This window comes from Schistocerca gregaria, chromosome 3, assembly GCF_023897955.1.
Source record: "Schistocerca gregaria isolate iqSchGreg1 chromosome 3, iqSchGreg1.2, whole genome shotgun sequence".
NCBI lineage: Eukaryota > Metazoa > Arthropoda > Insecta > Orthoptera > Acrididae > Schistocerca > Schistocerca gregaria.
This window is the reverse complement of record NC_064922.1, coordinates 787941532-787959739: the sequence shown is the minus strand read 5'-3', so window position 1 is coordinate 787959739 and position 18208 is coordinate 787941532. Positions and strand designations below refer to the sequence as shown.

General features: G+C 43.7%; 1 protein-coding gene across 2 annotated transcripts in view; it reads right to left on the bottom strand.

The window, feature by feature from the left end:
- The window catches only part of LOC126354240 (sialin-like), a 516792-nt gene that overhangs the window by 55304 nt on the left and 443280 nt on the right, over positions 1-18208 (bottom strand). The window contains exon 1 of one of the 2 annotated variants that reach the window (XM_050003742.1): positions 1766-2140. The exons of the other annotated variant lie outside the window; for it this stretch is intronic. Coding sequence (XP_049859699.1) covers positions 1766-1829 — 64 coding nt within the window. The 5' untranslated portion in view covers positions 1830-2140. Of the gene's footprint in view, positions 1-1765; positions 2141-18208 lie in introns of those variants that run through there. 2 annotated transcript variants of the gene reach the window in all.

Here is an 18208-nt window from a genome sequence, read left to right as displayed (position 1 = left end):
GCTGCATTATGTTGAAGATTTGTTAACGCAACTGCCTAATGAGCAGGATATCCCAGGTGCGTGTCCCAGTGTGACACGCATTTTCACTCGTCGCCGCTCATTCCGTATAAAGTCCCGGTGCAGCTAATATCAGTAGTCCCATCCCTTCTTTTCCTTTCTATCTCCTTATCAATATCTACATCTACATGATTACTCTGCAATTCACTTTTAAGTGCTTGGCAGAGGGTTCATCGAACCACAATCATACTATCTCTCTACCATTCTACTCCCGAACAGCGCGCGCCAAAACGAACACCTAAACCTTTCTGTTCGAGCTCTGATTTCTCTTATTTTATTTTGATGATCATTCCTACCTATGTAGGTTGGGCTCAACATAATATTTTCGCATTCGGAAGAGAAAGTTGGTGACTGAAATTTCGTAAATAGATCCCGTCGCGACGAAAAACGTCTTTGCTTTAATCGCTTCCATCCTAACTCTCGTATCATATCTGCCACACTCTCTCCCCTATTACGTGATAATACAAATCGAGCTGCCCTTTTTTCTACCCTTTCGATGTCCTCCGTCAATCCCACCTGGTAAGGATCCCACAATATTCTAACAGAGGACGAACGAGTGTAGTTAAGGTGTCTCTTTAGTGGACTTGTTGCATCTTCTAAGTGTCCTGCCAATGAAACGCAACCTTTGGCTCGCCTTCCCCACAATATTATCTATGTGGTCTTTCCAACTGAAGTTGTTCGTAGTTTTAACACCCAGGTGCTTAGTTGAATTGACAGCTTTGAGAATTGTACTATTTATCGAGTAATCAAATTCCAACGGATTTCTTTTGGAACTCGTGTGGATCACCTCACACTTTTCGTTATTTAGCGTCAACTGCCACCTGCCACACCATACAGCAATCTTTTCTAAATCGCTTTGCAACTGATACTGGTCTTCGGATGACCTTACAAGACGGTAAATTACACCATCATCTGCGAACAACCTAAGAGAACTGCTCAGATTGTCATCCAGGTCATTTATATAGATCAGGAACAGCAGAGGTCCCAGGACGCTTCCCTGGGGAACACCTGATATCACTTCAGTTTTTCTCGATGATTTGCCGTCTCTTAATACGAACTGCGACCTTCCTGACAGGAAATCACGAATCCAGTCGCACAACTGAGACGATACCCTATAGGCCCGCAGCTTGATTGGAAGTCGGTTGTGAGGGCCGGCCGCGGTGGTCTCGCGGTTCTAGGCGCGCAGTCCGGAACCGTGCGACTGCTACGGTCACAGGTTCGAATCCTGCCTCGGGCATGGATGTGTGTGATTTCCTTAGGTTAGTTAGGTTTAAGTAGTTCTAAGTTCTAGGGGACTGATGACCACAGCAGTTGAGTCCCATAGTCCTCAGAGGCATTTGAACCATTTTCGGTTGTGAGGAACGGTGTCAAAAGCTTTCCGGAAATCTAGAAATACGGAGTCAACTTGAGATCTCCTGTCGATAGCGGCCATTACTTCGTGCGAATAAACAATTAGCTGGTTTGCACAAGAACGATGTTTTCTGAAACCATGCTGATTACGTATCAATAGATTGTTCCCGTCGAGGTGATTCATAATGTTTGAATACAATATATGCTCCTAAACCCTACTGCAAACCGACGTCAATGATATAGGTCTGTAGTTCGATGGATTACTCCTACTACTCTTCTTAAACACTGGTGCGACCTCCAGCTTCAATTTAGATGAAACTACCAATCTTTACAAATCAGCTGCTGTTTCTTTGCTCACCTGTGGTATCCTCGACGTCGACGTCCGTGCGAGGAGACAGATCACGAGTTCCAGCACTATTCATATTCGAAGAATTTGTTGATATGTTTTACGACACAGGGTTTAATCTAACTAAATTCTACACCAGATCTTATACGGATAAAGTGGACGGCACGCCCCTCCTCTTGTAAGGAGGTTTTGTGTTGTCGATTCGTTGCTGCGTGAACAGAGAAAAACTACGAGTTGCTGCTGAGGATCCCCGGCACTGTGAAACCAGAAGAGACTAGGCGGCAAGCAGGGCTGCAGCTGAGTCCGACGTCGGCAGCGGCGACTAAGGAAGCATAGCGGATCCGCGTGCGCGGTCGGTTGCGAGCGTTATCTGGCTGACTGTGGACCGCCGCGTGGGATGGACAGAGCTTTTTATAATGACGGCCGCCTTATCTGCATGATTGTCAGGTGGACACGGTGGCGTCAGATACCACAGGCGGACATTTCCCACAGCGTGGCTTCTGCTGTCCTCCACCCCAACAAGTCACTTCCGGAGAGAATCGCATTCAGTGCTACACATTTCTGAAGTTTTGTTCAGAGCATCTACTACGTCCCTAGTTGAATAGGTTTTCAACACAATAAATTTGGAACTAAAAACATGGAGCTACTTTCACATGATCACATGATCCCAATGTTACTGTCGAAGTGAGCATGGCAGCTGCATTTGATGGCGTCCTTAAAATAAAGCGCAAAGACACTCACGTTTATTTAAAAAATAAAGAAAGAATTTTATACCGCACTGACAAAAAGTCATGGGATACCTTCCAATATCGTGCCCGGCGTAATGCAGAAACTCTTTGTGGCATCCACTCAACAAATCGTTGGGATCAATAATTCAAGAACAGTCTTAATCGCATTTATTATTATTATTATAATACCGTGAACCGGTTTCAGCCCACCGTAGGGGTTATCTTCTGGGCGTTTACACCATTGGTCGACTCCTGTCTACATAGTTTCCTGCCGTTTTGTAGACAGGAATGACACCACCAGCAGTCGACCAATGGTGTAAACGCCCAGAAAAGGACCCCTACGGTGGGTTGAAACCGGTTGGCGGTATAATGATAATAATAAATGCGGTTAAGACTGTTCTTGAGTTATTGATTAATCATACTAATCGCTGCTTCTCTCCACAACCATGTTGTTCAAAATTCGTTGGAAGTCTCCTGCAGGAATATCGAGCCATGATGCCTCTTCAGCCGACCATAATTGCGAAAGTGTTGCCGATACAGGATATTGTGTACAAACTGGCCTCTCGATTATGCCCCATAAATGTTTTATGGGATTCACGTCGCGCGATATGGGTAGTCAAATCATTCACTCGAATTGTCCAGAAAGTCCTGACATGGTGCCTTGTCATCAAAAAAAGTTCGATGAATATGTAGACCGTGAATGGCTGAAAATAGTCTCCAAGTAGCCGAACATAAACATTTCCAGTCAATAGTCGGTTCAGTTGGACTAGAGGAGCGAGTCCGTTCCATATAAACTAAGCCCACAACCACCAATGCGTTTTCCGTGGGTTGCAAAACTCCACACTTTTGACACTGAGTATCTCGGAATATTGAATTCCCTAACGATTTCCGAAATGGAATATCCCTTGCGTCTAGCTCCAACTACTATTCCGCTTTCATTGGGTGTTAATTCTCGTCGTGTGGCCATAGTAATGTCGGAAACAATTTCGCATGAATCACCAGAGTACCAACGAGACCTGTGCCTAAGAACTTCACTTTTATACCTTACGTACGCCATACCGTCGATATCTGTATAAGTGCGTGTCGCTATCCCATGACTTATGTCACCTCAGTGTGTAGCCAAATGGGCTGCTTGTGAGCCAGACCTTGATCGATTCCGCGCTGAGTATCACCGACTGTCGCTGGTGCACTTACCAGTATGAGTGTGGTATTAGGCGGTTTTCCTCGCTCGTTTTATTTTAGACAGATGGTTGCCTAGTCCCCACTCTCTGCCTCAGACAAAACGACACACAAACAGTTCGAGTACGTTCACATACAAAACAAAACTTACACAATGAGATTTTCACTCTGCAGCGGAGTGTGCGCTGATATGAAACTTCCTGGCAAATTAAAACTGCGTGCCCAACCGAGACTCGAACTCGGGACCTTTGCCTTTCGCGGGCAAGTGCTCTACCAACCATCTGAGCTACCGAAGCACGACTCACGCCCGGTACTCACAGCTTTACTTCTGCCAGTATCAGTCCACAGACAGGTGCCTTACGTGACTTCCCTCCGATAAGCCACTGACACCTTCCGCGACTGGAAAGGCATGCGGCAGCAGAGTCAAACAAAAACAATGAAATTGCCAAAATTTAAATACACACGTCAAAAAAAGTTTTGCATCGCCTCGGTTCCGAAAGTTCCGAAACCTTTACAGAAAATTGGAACAGAGGTCATAAACATCATTTCCGTTCTTTTTTATTGCTCATGAAAACCAGACATTGCGTGTTGTACCACCATACAGCGAGATCTTCAGAGGTCGTGGTCCATATTGCTGTACAAACCGGTACCTCTGATACCCAGTAGAACGTACTCTTGCATTGACGCATGCGTGTATACGTCGTTGCGCACTGTCCACAAGTTCATCAAGGCACTGTTGGTACACATTGTCCCACTCCTCAACGGCGATTCGTTGTAGATCCCTCAGAATGGTGCCGCGCGGGATTAGCCGAGAGGTCTAGGGCGCTGCAGTCATGGACTGTGCGGCTGATCCTGGCGGAGGTTCGAGTCCTCCCTCGGGCATAGGTGTGTATGTTTGACCTTAGGAAAATTTAGGTTAAGTAGTGTGTAAGCTTAGGGACTGATGACCTTAGCAGTTAAGTCCTATAATGAGATTTTCACTCTGCAGCGGAGTGTGCGCTGATATGAAACTTCCGGGCAGATTAAAACTGTGTGCCCGACCGAGACCCGAACTCGGGACCTTTGCATTTCGCGGGCAAGTGCTCTACCATCTGAGCTACAGAAGCATGACTCACGCCCCGTATCACAGCCTTACTTCTGCCAGTATCTCTTCTCCTGCCTTCCAAACTTTACAGAAGGTCTCCTGCGAACCTTGCAGAACTAGCACTCCTGAAAAAAAGGATACTGCGGAGACATGAAGCGCACACTCCGCTGCAGAGTGAAAATCGAATTCTGGAAACATCCCCCAGGCTGTGGCTAAGCCATGTTTCCGCAGTATCCTTTCTTTCAGAAGTGCTAGTTCTGCAAGGTTCGCAGGAGAGTTCCTGTAAAGTTTGGAAGGTTAGAGAAGAGATACTGGTAGAAGTAAGGATGTGAGACCGGGCGTGAGTCGTGCTTCGGTGGCTCAGATGGTAGAGCACTTGCCCGCGAAAGGCAAAGGTCCCGAGTTCGGGTCTCGGTCGGGCACACAGTTTTATTCAAGTCCCAAAAGATTCCACACACCTCAGAATGTTTTGCTGGGTCACGTCGTTCAATCTATCCCAGGCATGTACGATAGGGTTCATGTCTGGAGAACATGCTGGCCCCATAGTGGAGCGATGTTTTTATCCTGGAGGAAGTCATTCACAAGAGGTGCACGACGGGGGCGCGAATTGTCGTATTCGTGCTATCTGATGAAGTTTAAAAGAAATGAAAAGAAGACGCCTCCCCTGGTGATCGCCCTCGCTGCAGGCTGTTCTCGTAGGAACGACGACTCAGAACGGCAAGAACTATGTCCGCTTCTACCTACTGGCAGTAACTTCTCATCAGCCACGTAGAGAGGAGCTGACTCTGAAATGCAGGTCCACGCCTCTTATCCACGTGTCTCCATCCGCAGTTGCCGACCAAGTCTAACTGCATCTCTGCTCCAGAATTTTCCAGGAAAGGTCCGAGCAAGCCTTCCTCCATCAATCCTCGGGCAATGATTACGTAATGAAATTTGAAGAAAGAGTGCGCCAATCTCTAAATAGTACATGTTTTTAAGACTCTCAGCGAAGAGCTTTCCTGTATCGGGAGAGAGAAAAAGTAAAAAGTTTGTTGTTGGCATGGTATTCCATCCGACGAGGAGAAATATTTTGATGGTAACTGCCACACAGATTTCCCACCTGAAAACTGTGAGCTATCTTTTTCCCAGCGCGGCTCCCTCCAGGTTTCTAGGAAGGCTTTTAGGTGGAAAGTGAACCACCGAGATATTCTTTTCAGAGATAGTGGATTGTAAAATAATTTATTTTGTGTTGGCCGGACGCGCTACGTTATTCTCAGAGCTGGTTCTTCTAGAAAGGGGCGTCTGCCGCAAAGGACGAAAATCGCAATTTCAAAGAGTTGGATTCGCACGCGGCAGGCCGGCGTCAGAGTGCACAAGGCAAGGTGGCGACAGAAACCTACCTGCCGATAAGCGCCCACGGCGCTGTCCTCTGCCTAGGCTGTTTGCCTTTAGTTCGGTAGCCACAAATGGCTTCCCATCCAATTCCTCTACAGAGAGATGCAACTCATTAAATCAAGAACACGCAACTAAATAGTTGGAAAAATAAGGAGGGCATTAGCGGCTCGATCACTGCAGTAACTATCATTCCGATGATGGTAGATTTCTATTAATATGCAAAACGGAAGAGAAGCATGACACGTTGTAACCTTCCCACTAAATGTGTTTCTCTATGAAATTTAGCTCAGTCTTAGCTCCCACTCTATAAAAAAATCTACGTATTACCAAAACTATGCACCCACAACTATTATTCAACTTAAACTCGTATGCTAACTTTTGAGTAAACAGAGCCTAATTTGAATTGAACAGTAACTGATCTGAATACAACATGTCTTTATATTAAGTGCGTAGCTCAAGTAAAATAATTGTCTGAACCAGATCAAAATATCCACTTACCTTGCGTCTTGGCACCATTGCCGCAGATTTCTCAAAAGCACAACAGGAAACAGCAAGCAGAAACACATCTTAAGGTACGCATTTTGGAGACCATGTTTACTGGGAATTTTTTTCTTGTTTTGGTCCATACTACAACATCTGATAGCTGCCTACCCTACAGTCTTAGTAGTAACAGTACCGGTACATATATTACACTATCAGAGTTATGAGACCGAGTTTCGCTTATAAATTTCACCCCAGTCGTTTCCGGATCAGAGCCCTATACCTCAAATTGATACCTTTGCCTTTTCCGTCATCCTTGAAAGTTTGTAGTATCATCACGGAATCACCCTGTATACGTTGTATATAAATTCATTTTAATGCACACGATGATTTTGCAAAATGGGGAGAGACTGACAGAAACGAACCTTGAGAGAATAAGAAATAAAAAGGATTATACGCTCAGAAACTCGACCATCTTGAACACGGAGCTAAAGATCATTGACAGCGACCCCGGTATCAGTAAGAGGCAAGTGCCCTGACAGCGTGAGATAAGCCAGAGATCGTATGGAACATTCCATTCTACACGAGAAATTCCACTTATAGCGCGTGCATACTTCTTACCTACGGACTGGCCTTCTCCGCGACGGGTTTGTCGCTGGCTTGTCGCTCATGCCAGTACAGTATTTCCTCAACCATTCCATTCACAGATGAGGTTACCTTTACGAGGGGTGCTACAGCCACGTACAATACCAGTCTGTGAGCTACAGTGTCCCCATGGTATGGTGGCAGGGAATCATCAGAACCGGTTCAGCCTCAGTGTATGGACGCATATTTTGGCGACCATCTCGTGGGACCAGTCGTTCATCGATGATGCCTCAGAGGCCGTGCATACACTATGTGATGAAAAGTATCCGGACACTTGGCTGAAAGTGAATTACGAGTTCGTGGCGGCCTCAATTGGTACGCTGGAATTCTATATGGTGTCGTCCCGCTCTTATCCTTGGTGATAGCTTCCACTCCCGCAGGCATACGTTCAATCAGGTGCTGGAAGGTTTCCTGGGGAATGGAAGACCATCCTTCACTGAGGACAAGTATCGATGTCGGTCGGTGAGGCCTGCCACGAAGACGGCGTTCCAAAACATCCCAAATGTGTTCTATAGGATTCAGGTCAGGAGTCTGCGCAGGCCAGTTTATTACAGGGATCTTATTGTCGTGTAACTACTTCGCCACAGGCCGTGCATTATGAACAGGTACTCGATCGTTCTGAAAGATGTAATCGCCATCCCCGAATAGCTCTTCAACAGTAGGAAGCAAGAAGGTGTTTAAAACTATGCTGCGATAGTGCCACGCAAAACAAGAAGAAGTGGAAGCCCCTCCATGAAAAACACCACCACACCATAACACCACCGCTTCAGAATTTTACTGTTGGTACCACACACGCTGGCAGATGACATTCACCAGGCATTCGCCATACCCACACTTTGCCATCGGATCGCCAGGTTGTGTACCGTGATTCGTTACCCCCTACAACGTTTCCCCACTGTTCAATTGTCCGATGTTTAAGTTCCTTACACCAAGCGAGGCGTCATTTGGCATTTACAGCGTGATTCGTGGCGTATGAGGAGCCACTCGATCACGAAATCCGAGATCTCTACCCTCTCGCCTAACTGTCATAGTACTTGCAATGGATCCTGATGCAGTTTGGAATTCCTGTATGATGGTCTGGATAGATGTCTGCCTATTACACATTACGACCCTCTTCAACTGTTGGCAGACTCTGTCAGTCAACGGCTTGTATGCTTTTGCGCTGTACGTGTCCCTTCACGTTTCCACTTCACTAACACATAGAAAACAGTCGACCTAGGGATGTGTTTAGGAGTGTGGAAATATCGCGTGCAGATGTATGACTCAAGTGACACCCAATCACTCGACCATGTTCAAAGTCCCTGAGTTCCGCGGGGCGCCCCATTCTCCTCTCTCGCAATCTCTAATGACTACTGAAGTCGCTGATATGGAGTACCTGGCAGTAGGTGATAGCATAATGCACCTAATATGTAAAATGTATGTTTTTTGTGGGTGTCTGGATACTTTTGATCTCATAGTGTATCTACACTTCTGAAGCTGACTCTGTCTCCCCTGCTGGAAACGTGCCTTTCGTGATGCGAAGAGTAATATGGTTACTCCATGGTGATTCACTAACTCACTGCCTTCTTGAATGTGGAGCTAAGGAGTGAAAGTAACTCTGGATAAATGTCGAAAATAATCAAACCTTTAAACCCACTAAGTATTAAAGGGGTATAAGAGACGGATACAGTCTTTCACCCTTACTATTCAATCCGTACATCCAAGAGGAAATGACTGAAAGAAAACTATGTTTCATGACTGGCACAGATAGAACATTCCCACTTGCCTGGTGTGTTCTTATATGTGCTTTCATTCATTGAAACCTATTCTACTATGAATCGTTTGTCTTCACCTTCAAGTGGGTGTTCCTTGCAACGCATTTCCGGCCACATGTATATGTGACTTGCGTTTGTTCTTTTTCCTCTCAGTAATCGTTCCTTGCAATTTGTACCCATTTCACAAAATTGCACTGTATTCTAGATTTCATATACATTACAGCACAGCAACGTAACAAACAGGTACTCGTGAAATCTCAATATGGAGCCTGCTGTAAAACATGACGTAAAAGCGCTTGTGAAATTTCAGCGCGTGTCTGATCAAATAGGAATGCGATTTAGCAATTTGGATCTGATTTTCATGGACGGTTTGCTTTGACCTTTGTGACTCCTTCAGTACAAAAAATAATGGCACGAATAATGGCTCGTCATCTATCTTTTGCAACGAAATTCAGATGTAAGGATTCTCATCTTGTGCCTCCGTGGCCCTTGTTATAAGATGAAACGTCTGTTATCAGTGGCGGTTCTTCACACGAGCTGGAGCGAGAATGGCAGCACGTCCCAGCACGTGGGTTTTGATGGCGACATGTGAGAGATAGTGAGTAGCAGGTAGATCCAGTTAGCAATCTGCTACTTGACAATTAATCTAATCTCTGCCATCATTTGATAAGCATAGTATTGCTTCAGTCTTGGATTTTCAGGATAAATCTTTAGCTCTCAGACATTTAAGTCGTCACCTACCAGAACGGCTTAACATTGGGACATACAGGGTGTCCCACTCAAACCTCCCTGATTTCAAAGACCCAGAAAAAAACCATAGTAGAAACGACAATGAAAAATGCACCACATCGTAGAACATCACAAAGGATTTATTTATTTATCATCAACACACTTCCACATGTGAACCATTTGTAGTCAAAAAATATCGAGTCTATATTCAATTGCCTCGTGATGACTGGGGGTTGTGTGATGTCTTTAGGTTAGTTAGGTTTAAGTAGTTCTAAGTTCTAGGGGACTGATGACCATAGATGTTAAGTCCCATAGTGCTCAGAGCCATTTGAACCATTTTATATTCAATTTATTGCCAAGTTCTTTGTAACATTTCCTATGTTATTGTTGCAATCGCATTAGTGATACGATGTCGCAACACAGAAATACCGTACACTTTGGTCGCATAGTCATGGTCCTTCACGGATCCCCACATGAAGAAATCAAGCGGTGTAATGTCGGGTGAACGTGGTGGCCAGGCAAATGGGTCCTCCGCGTCCGACCCAAAGACTGGGAAATTTCCTAACCAGGAATTTACAAACAGCCGTTGACCAATGCAGCAGAGCTCCATCTTGTTGAAAAATGATATTGGATTGCAAGACTTGTATCTGAGGTTACACAAACTGCTCCAACATATCCAGATACACTGACCCATTCACTGTTTGTTCTGCAAAGAAGAACAGTCCAACAAGCCAGCACCAGACTTCAGTTTAGGGCTATCATATATATGTTTCAATGACAACGTGTGGATTTTGCGAACCCCAAATCCGAACATCATGCCTATTAACGCTTCCTGATAGATGAAAGGTTGCCCCACCTGAGAATAAACATCTTTCCAGGAAGCTGGCATCCATATCAATACTCTGCAGCATATCCACAGAAAATTGTTGTCCGCGTGGTTTGTCGTTCGGCGTCAGATGTTGCAGAATTTGCACACATACGAAGACGCTGGTGAAATACACGATGCAATGTTGATCGAGGTACATCAGGTTGCCTAGTTGCTTTATGAATTGACTAACGTGGGCTTCTGAAAAGCGTTTGTCTGATGTCCTCCACCGTCTCTTCTGAAACTCCGTAACGTGCACCGCCAGAATGTTTCAGAACACTTACTGTTGCCAGAAACTTCCTATACTAGTCGTTAACTGTTTTCACACCAGGTGGATCACATTCATACACACGACGATTTTTGCTTTGCACAGTAATCGGCGATTTTGTTTCTGCAAACCACACTACTGCTTGCGTGCGCTGCTGTGGAGTCGCCATTTTCATTTCATGCTACCATGCTGGACTCAGGCGACGATGCTTGGCACTTCTGACGCGAAAATATAAATTCTTTGAGATGCTTTACAATGTAGTGCATTTTTCACTGTCGTATTTACTGTGGTTTTTCTCTCCTGGGTCCTTGAAATCAGAGAGGTTTGAATGTGACACCCTGTACATTAATGCTGACCGTCTCGTGTTCCACAGCTGATTGACGTTAATGTCAATAACCAACACAGATGCATTAAGATACATTTATTACGTCACCATCGCTTTCGTTGAACGAGAATTGTCAGATGATTACTACCAACAATGTTCGTAACAAATTCTCATAGAAATGTGCCGATATCAAGACTCATGACACTGGCACAATTCTGTGAGAATTTGTTACGACTGTTGACAGTTTCACTGGATGATGTTTATTAACGAGACCGACCGCGACACATAAGTGTACCTTAATAAGTCAAACTTTCTCTAGCAACAGGACGTGATGCAGTGTTTAAGACTATAGATCGTTCTCTCTTTAATTAAGGTTGTAAGGTAACACTTTTTCTTGTATATACTTTCAAGTGAATTTCTTACACAAGAAGTGTGTTTGTTGTAACCCATGAAATACTAATAATTTCTCGCAGCACGCAAATAGAGTATAATATAAATAAGATTGTTTAAATTGTGTATGTTTAGAGAAAGTACTACTTAACATCTACGTCTATGTAATTAGTCTGCAATTTACAATTAAGTGCCTGACAGGGGGTTGGTCGAATCACCTTTTAGCTACTTCTTTACGTTCCACTTTCGTAAAGCGCGTGGGGCAAACGAACGCTTAAACCTTTCCATGCGAGCTTTCATTTCTCTTATTTTATTACGATGATCATTTCTCCATATGTAGGTTGATTCCAACAAAACTTTTCACTCTTTGAAGAGAAAGTTGCTGACTGAAATTTCATGACAAGGTCATGCTGTAGCGAAGAACGTCTTTGTTTTAATGTTTGCCATCGTATCTGTGGCACTCTCTCCCATATTTCGCCTTAATACAAAACGAGCTGCACTTCTTTGAACTTTTTCGACGTCCTCTGTCAACCCTATCTGATGCGGATCCCCCACCACACATGACTACTCTAGAAGAGGGCAGAAAAGCCTAGTGTAAGCAATATTTTTAGTAGACCTGTTACATTTCGTAGATGCTCTAACCAATAAATTGCAGTCTTTGGTTTGCTTTCCACACAGCATTGTCTATGTGATCGCTCCAATTTAAGTTAATCATAATTGTAATCGCTAAGTATTTAGTTGAGTTTAAAGCCTTTAGATTTGTGTGATTTATCTCATCGTGTAACCGAAGTTTAGCGCAGTTTTTTTCTTTTTTTTCTTTTAGTACTCATGCGTATGACTTATTTCTCTTGATTTAGAGTCAACTGTCCTTTTTGCAGCATGCAGATTCATTTAGATCATCAGATGACTTTACATCTCATTAAATGACAGCATCGTCTGCAAAGAGCCTTAGAGGACTGATCAGATAGTCTCCTAAGTCTCTTATATACATCAGCAACACCTTAGGGCTTATAATACCACCTTATTATTTCTGTTTAGTTGAAGACTTTCCGTCAGTTATTACGAACTGTAACATTCTGACAGGAAATTACGAATCCACTCACAATTGAGACGACACTCCGTGGGCACGCAGTTTAATTAGAAGTCGCTTCTGGAAATTTAAAAATATGGCATCAGTTTGACATCCCCTGTCGAGAGGTCACATTTTACTTCGTGAGAATATAGAGCTAGTTTAGTTCCATAAGAACGATATTTTCTGAATACTTGTTGACTGTTTGTCAATAAATTGTTTCCTTTTAGGTGATTGATAATACTCGAGCAGAGTATGTGATTCAATATGCTACTGCAAGTTTAAGTTCGTGTTACGAGTCTGTGATTCAGCGGATTACTTCTTTTTCCTTTCTTGGGTCCTGGTGTAACTTGAGCAACTTCCCAGTCTCTGGCCACGGATTTTTCTACGAGCGAGCGGCTGTACATAATTGCTAAGTATGAAGCTATTGTATTAACATACTCTTAAAGAAATCTGACTAGTATACAATCTGGACCGGAGGCCATGCCATTCTTAAGTACAGGTTGATTATAATTAATGTTAAACTTTCAAAACGCTGTAGAAATAATATCACTGGTCAGAATGACGTCAAATTGCAACGGAATATTATCGAAGAAGTGCGATAACGTATGTCAGAAGAAAAAAAAATGGTGTGAAAATTTGTCAATAGATGTTGCTGTATGGGTCAGAATATGTAAATGAAACCACCTGTCATGCGCACAACCCATAGAAGTTGGTATAAACACGCCGCGTACACGGCTCTTGCTCCTTTCGCGTCTGCGACGTTCGCAAAGACTGTCTCAATGCAGGATCGCACTTTGCTTGTAAAGCTGTATTACAAGAATGACTGTGCACAGCCGGCTGAGTGGCCGTGCGGTTCTAGGCGCTACAGTCTGGAGGCGAAAGACCGCTACGGTCGCAGGTTCGAATCCTGCCTCGGGCATGGATGTGTGTGATGTCCTTAGGTTAGTTAGGTTTACTTAGTTCTAAGTTCTAGGCGACTGATGACCTCAAAAGCTAAGTCGCATAGTGCTCAGAGCCATTTGACATTTTATTTTTTTTATTTTTTAACGACTGTGCACAAGTCGCTGTGCAGAAGTTCCGGACACTGAAGGGTTTGAAAAAAGGCGTTGGTCCGATGACTGCCGTGGGTCTGTAGAAAATTCGAAAAAACGGATTCTTTTGGTGTGCAGCATGGTAGAGGGAGGAAACGAATCGATTCGACGTCAGTGGAAACAGTTGCCACAGCAGTGCAGGAGGAGACGAGTGGTGATGTGCAAGAATGTAGTGCACGGAGAACTGCCCGAACATGGGATATAGTCGTCAGCACGATGCGTAAAATCCTACGAAACATCCTTCTTTGCTATCCATTCAAAATTACCCATTTGTACGAGTTGCTTTCTGTTGATCTGCCAGCAAGAGACACCTCTGCTTTAGAATTTCTTGCTCGGGTGGAAGTGGCCGAGGAAGATTTTGTGGACAGACGATGCTCAACCACAATCATACTATCTCCCTACCATTCTACTCCCGAACAGCGCGCGCCAAAACGAACACCTAAACCTTTCTGTTCGAGCTCTGATTTCTCTTATTTTATTTTGATGATCATTCCTATGTAGGTTGGGCTCAACATAATATTTTCGCATTCGGAAGAGAAAGTTGGTGACTGAAATTTCGTAAATAGATCCCGTCGCGACGAAAAACGTCTTTGCTTTAATCGCTTCCATCCTAACTCTCGTATCATATCTGCCACACTCTCTCCCCTATTACGTGATAATACAAATCGAGCTGCCCTTTTTTTCTACCCTTTCGATGTCCTCCGTCAATCCCACCTGGTAAGGATCCCACAATATTCTAACAGAGGACGAACGAGTGTAGTTAAGGTGTCTCTTTAGTGGACTTGTTGCATCTTCTAAGTGTCCTGCCAATGAAACGCAACCTTTGGCTCGCCTTCCCCACAATATTATCTATGTGGTCTTTCCAACTGAAGTTGTTCGTAGTTTTAACACCCAGGTGCTTAGTTGAATTGACAGCTTTGAGAATTGTACTATTTATCGAGTAATCAAATTCCAACGGATTTCTTTTGGAACTCGTGTGGATCACCTCACACTTTTCGTTATTTAGCGTCAACTGCCACCTGCCACACCATACAGCAATCTTTTCTAAATCGCTTTGCAACTGATACTGGTCTTCGGATGACCTTACAAGACGGTAAATTTGTCAATACACAAAATTGTCGAATATGGGCAACGGAAAATCCACACGCAAATCAAACAGTTCCACTGCATCCTGAACAGGTCGCTGTGTGGTGAGGGGGCTTAACGGCATCATTTATCATAGAGCCATATTCTTTTTCGAAGAGACAGTAGCTTCCGGTCCAGTTACCTGTACCGTCACTGGTAAGCACTATGAGTGTCTTTTGCGCAACCGTGTCATTCCAGTTCTTCAACAGTGTGGATGTGTAGATGGGATCATTTCTATGCAAGATGGCGCAGCCGGCCGGAGTGGCCGAGCGGTTCTAGGCGCTTCAGTCTGGCCCGCGCGATCGCTAAGGTCGCAGGTTCGACTCCTGCCTCGGGCATGGATGTGTGTGATGTCCTTAGGTTAGTTAGATTTAAGTAGTTATAAGTTCTAGGGGACTGATGACCACAGCAGTTAGGTCCCATAGTGCTCAGAGCCATTTGAACCATTTTTGAACCAAGATGGCGCACCTCTGCACACTGCAAATCCAGTTAAACAGCTGATGAAGCGCGATTTAGGATATGCTAGAATTATCAGCCGCCATTTCCCCAACAGCCTGGCAGTCCCGATCACCTGATATTAATCCATGTGACTTCTGGCTGTGGTTCTATCTGAACACGTTGTGTCCAGTGTTCCGATTGCAAACTTAGCTGCATTGAAAGCATGCATTGCGCAACACCTTCTGAACGTGATTCCGGAAAAACTTCGATCAGTTGTGGAACATGCTGTTTCTTGATTTCAACTTGTTGCAGAAAATGGTGACAGCGTATTGAACATGTTTTGCACCAGTCACACGGAAATTAACAATCCGATTTGATTTTTATTGATGCTTTTTATGCGGTTTTTGGCCTCAGGACAATTAAAAACCGATGTGAGTGATGCTTTTACGCGGTTTTTTGACTCAGGACAATTAAAAACCGATTTTTCCCATCCGATGTGATATGACCTTGCCTTGGTGGATGGGCTTACGTAACTAACAGTATCACATCTGTACACCCAAGGGCATGCAGCGGTACAGTTTTTTTAAGGGGCGTACGTACGTCCTATACCCACAGTGTTAATTTTGCAATATTGATGACCCATTATCTCCGGACCTGTGACAGATAGAGATGTGAAATTTTTGGGATGTATAGTATCACTCCTTTTATGATTACTGAACCAGAACCAAAATGTACAGAGAAATAATTGGCTAGTTATGATTTTTTAAAATTGTTATTCAATATTTTCTTTTAAAAGTCCACTTTTTCTTCCGTTAGTAAAAACCCGTTAGAGGTAGAGATGTTTTGGGAGGTTCAGGACCTGCAGTATACTAAGTGGTAACATAGTGTTAAATTAGAGATATGTATCTGTAATAGTTCCTGAGATAATTGGTGAAATAATTTTAAAAATGTCATTTCCAGCAAATCAAGTTCAAACATTTTATTTGATATTAACTTACACATGGAGGCATACCAGCTTCTACAAACAGCCAGGCCCATAATCAACATTATCTGAATCCTGTGCTTGACTATCCTGCATACCTAGAAGCTTCCTTCTTTTCCTGCCTCTTGCTTCTTTAGTCATTTCCTCTGCTGTACGCTGGGCTTTCATGATCCTAAGTCGATCCATTCGCGGAAAGGCTTGCAGTGTATTGGCACCTGGACTGATACCAAGTTCCTCTAGTACCCCAATTCTTCCCTTTATACCATCATTAAATGTTATCATAGCATCACAAACACCCTAGCATAGAGTTTTCCTTCCTACAACGACACTTTTTGCTATGCGGGTCCAAATTACATTACTGAAAGACTCATTTGGGTTTTGTGTTCAACCATGGAGTCATTTGGAAAGAAGGTCAGGATGAGCTAATTCTCTACACATTAGTTTAATAGCTTCCATCAGTGCAGATGGTATGCTATTTTTGTGCCTAAATTGTTCCTCGCTACCCGCTGCCTGAGCTTTGCGGTACTTGCACCATGAATGAGCACCAGGTGGACAAAGACCATGTATAGGAGTATCATCAGTGGAAGATTTGTGGAACATTGCTCGTTTCATCCCTTGTAGGTCTTGTGTATTGTTTCTTACTGCCATTCCATAATAATGCTGTAGTTCATCAATGTTTTTGTCTGTAAGTCTTTCATTACCATTTAGAGTCTTTCCATATCATAACTTCTCTTTTCCTTTTGTCTGCTTCAATTTTCGTTTTTGAACGTGGCCCACACATTCAATGTTAACAATCTGCTTATTACCATAAACCGGCCGAGGTGGCCGAGCGGTTAGAGGCGCTACAGTCTGGAACCGCGCGACCGCTACGGTCGCAGGTTCGAATCCTGCCTCGGGCATGGATGTGTGTGATGTCCTTAGGTTAGTTCTAAGTTCTAGGGGACTGATGACCTCAGAAGTTAAGTCCCATAGTGCTCAGAGCCATTTGAGCCATTACCATAAGGTTGGCTTTCCACTACTGATTTGTGAGCTTTTGAATCACCATCCCCCAAGTACTCAGCGTAACACACACCTCTCTTTCCTGTTGTGAACGTCTGAACATAGAAATAACTGCAGTAGCCGCCATACCCCCACTAGTTCCTCATAATTCTCAGCACAATTTGTTTTATGTCTTTCACTTTTTCATCAACTGATTTACACTGATGACAGAATTTAGTTAGCACTTCAATGTCTAAAACTTTACCTGTGTCAACACTAGTGACAGTTGCAACTGCATTTTTTGATGTGTGACATCTCTTCTGCCATGTGCCATCAACTGCCACAGATAAGTCTGTTGTGATATTTAATTCTACTGCTTCTTTAACAACAGCTTTCATAGAAGCAACAGCAACGGATCTGACACATTCAGCAATAACTTCTGTGTACTTACTTGATCTGGTTGGTGGGTTTGGCAAGTTCAACGTTGCACATAATACTTCAGCTGCAGTCAATCCTTTCCCAATGCACCTCATTCCATACAGGAATCTAACATTGTTCTCAAACAAGTCATTCTTGCACTTTTCAGAAGTCCAAAATGATGTCGAGAGCCTGCAAGCTTCACACTGAATATCAAGTTTGTTAGCCAGTCCAGTCCTTGCAAGTGAGTCCTCAGAGATGTTAATTTGCCCACCACAAACCTTATATGACACAGCATCTTGCAAAACTTATCCTAACACACTCAAATATAAACGAACATAACCTAAACTATTTTGATCTTTGCCAATAAATAAATCCTCATGGTCTACAACTTTCCTCTTCGAAGCACTAGTAGGCGTGTCCTTATCACGTGTCTGTGAAAAATCTATTTCAGGATCAACACTGGATTCAGATTTTGTGATATGCTGATTTCCATGGAAACGTCGCTTCTTAAAATCACCCATTTTTTTC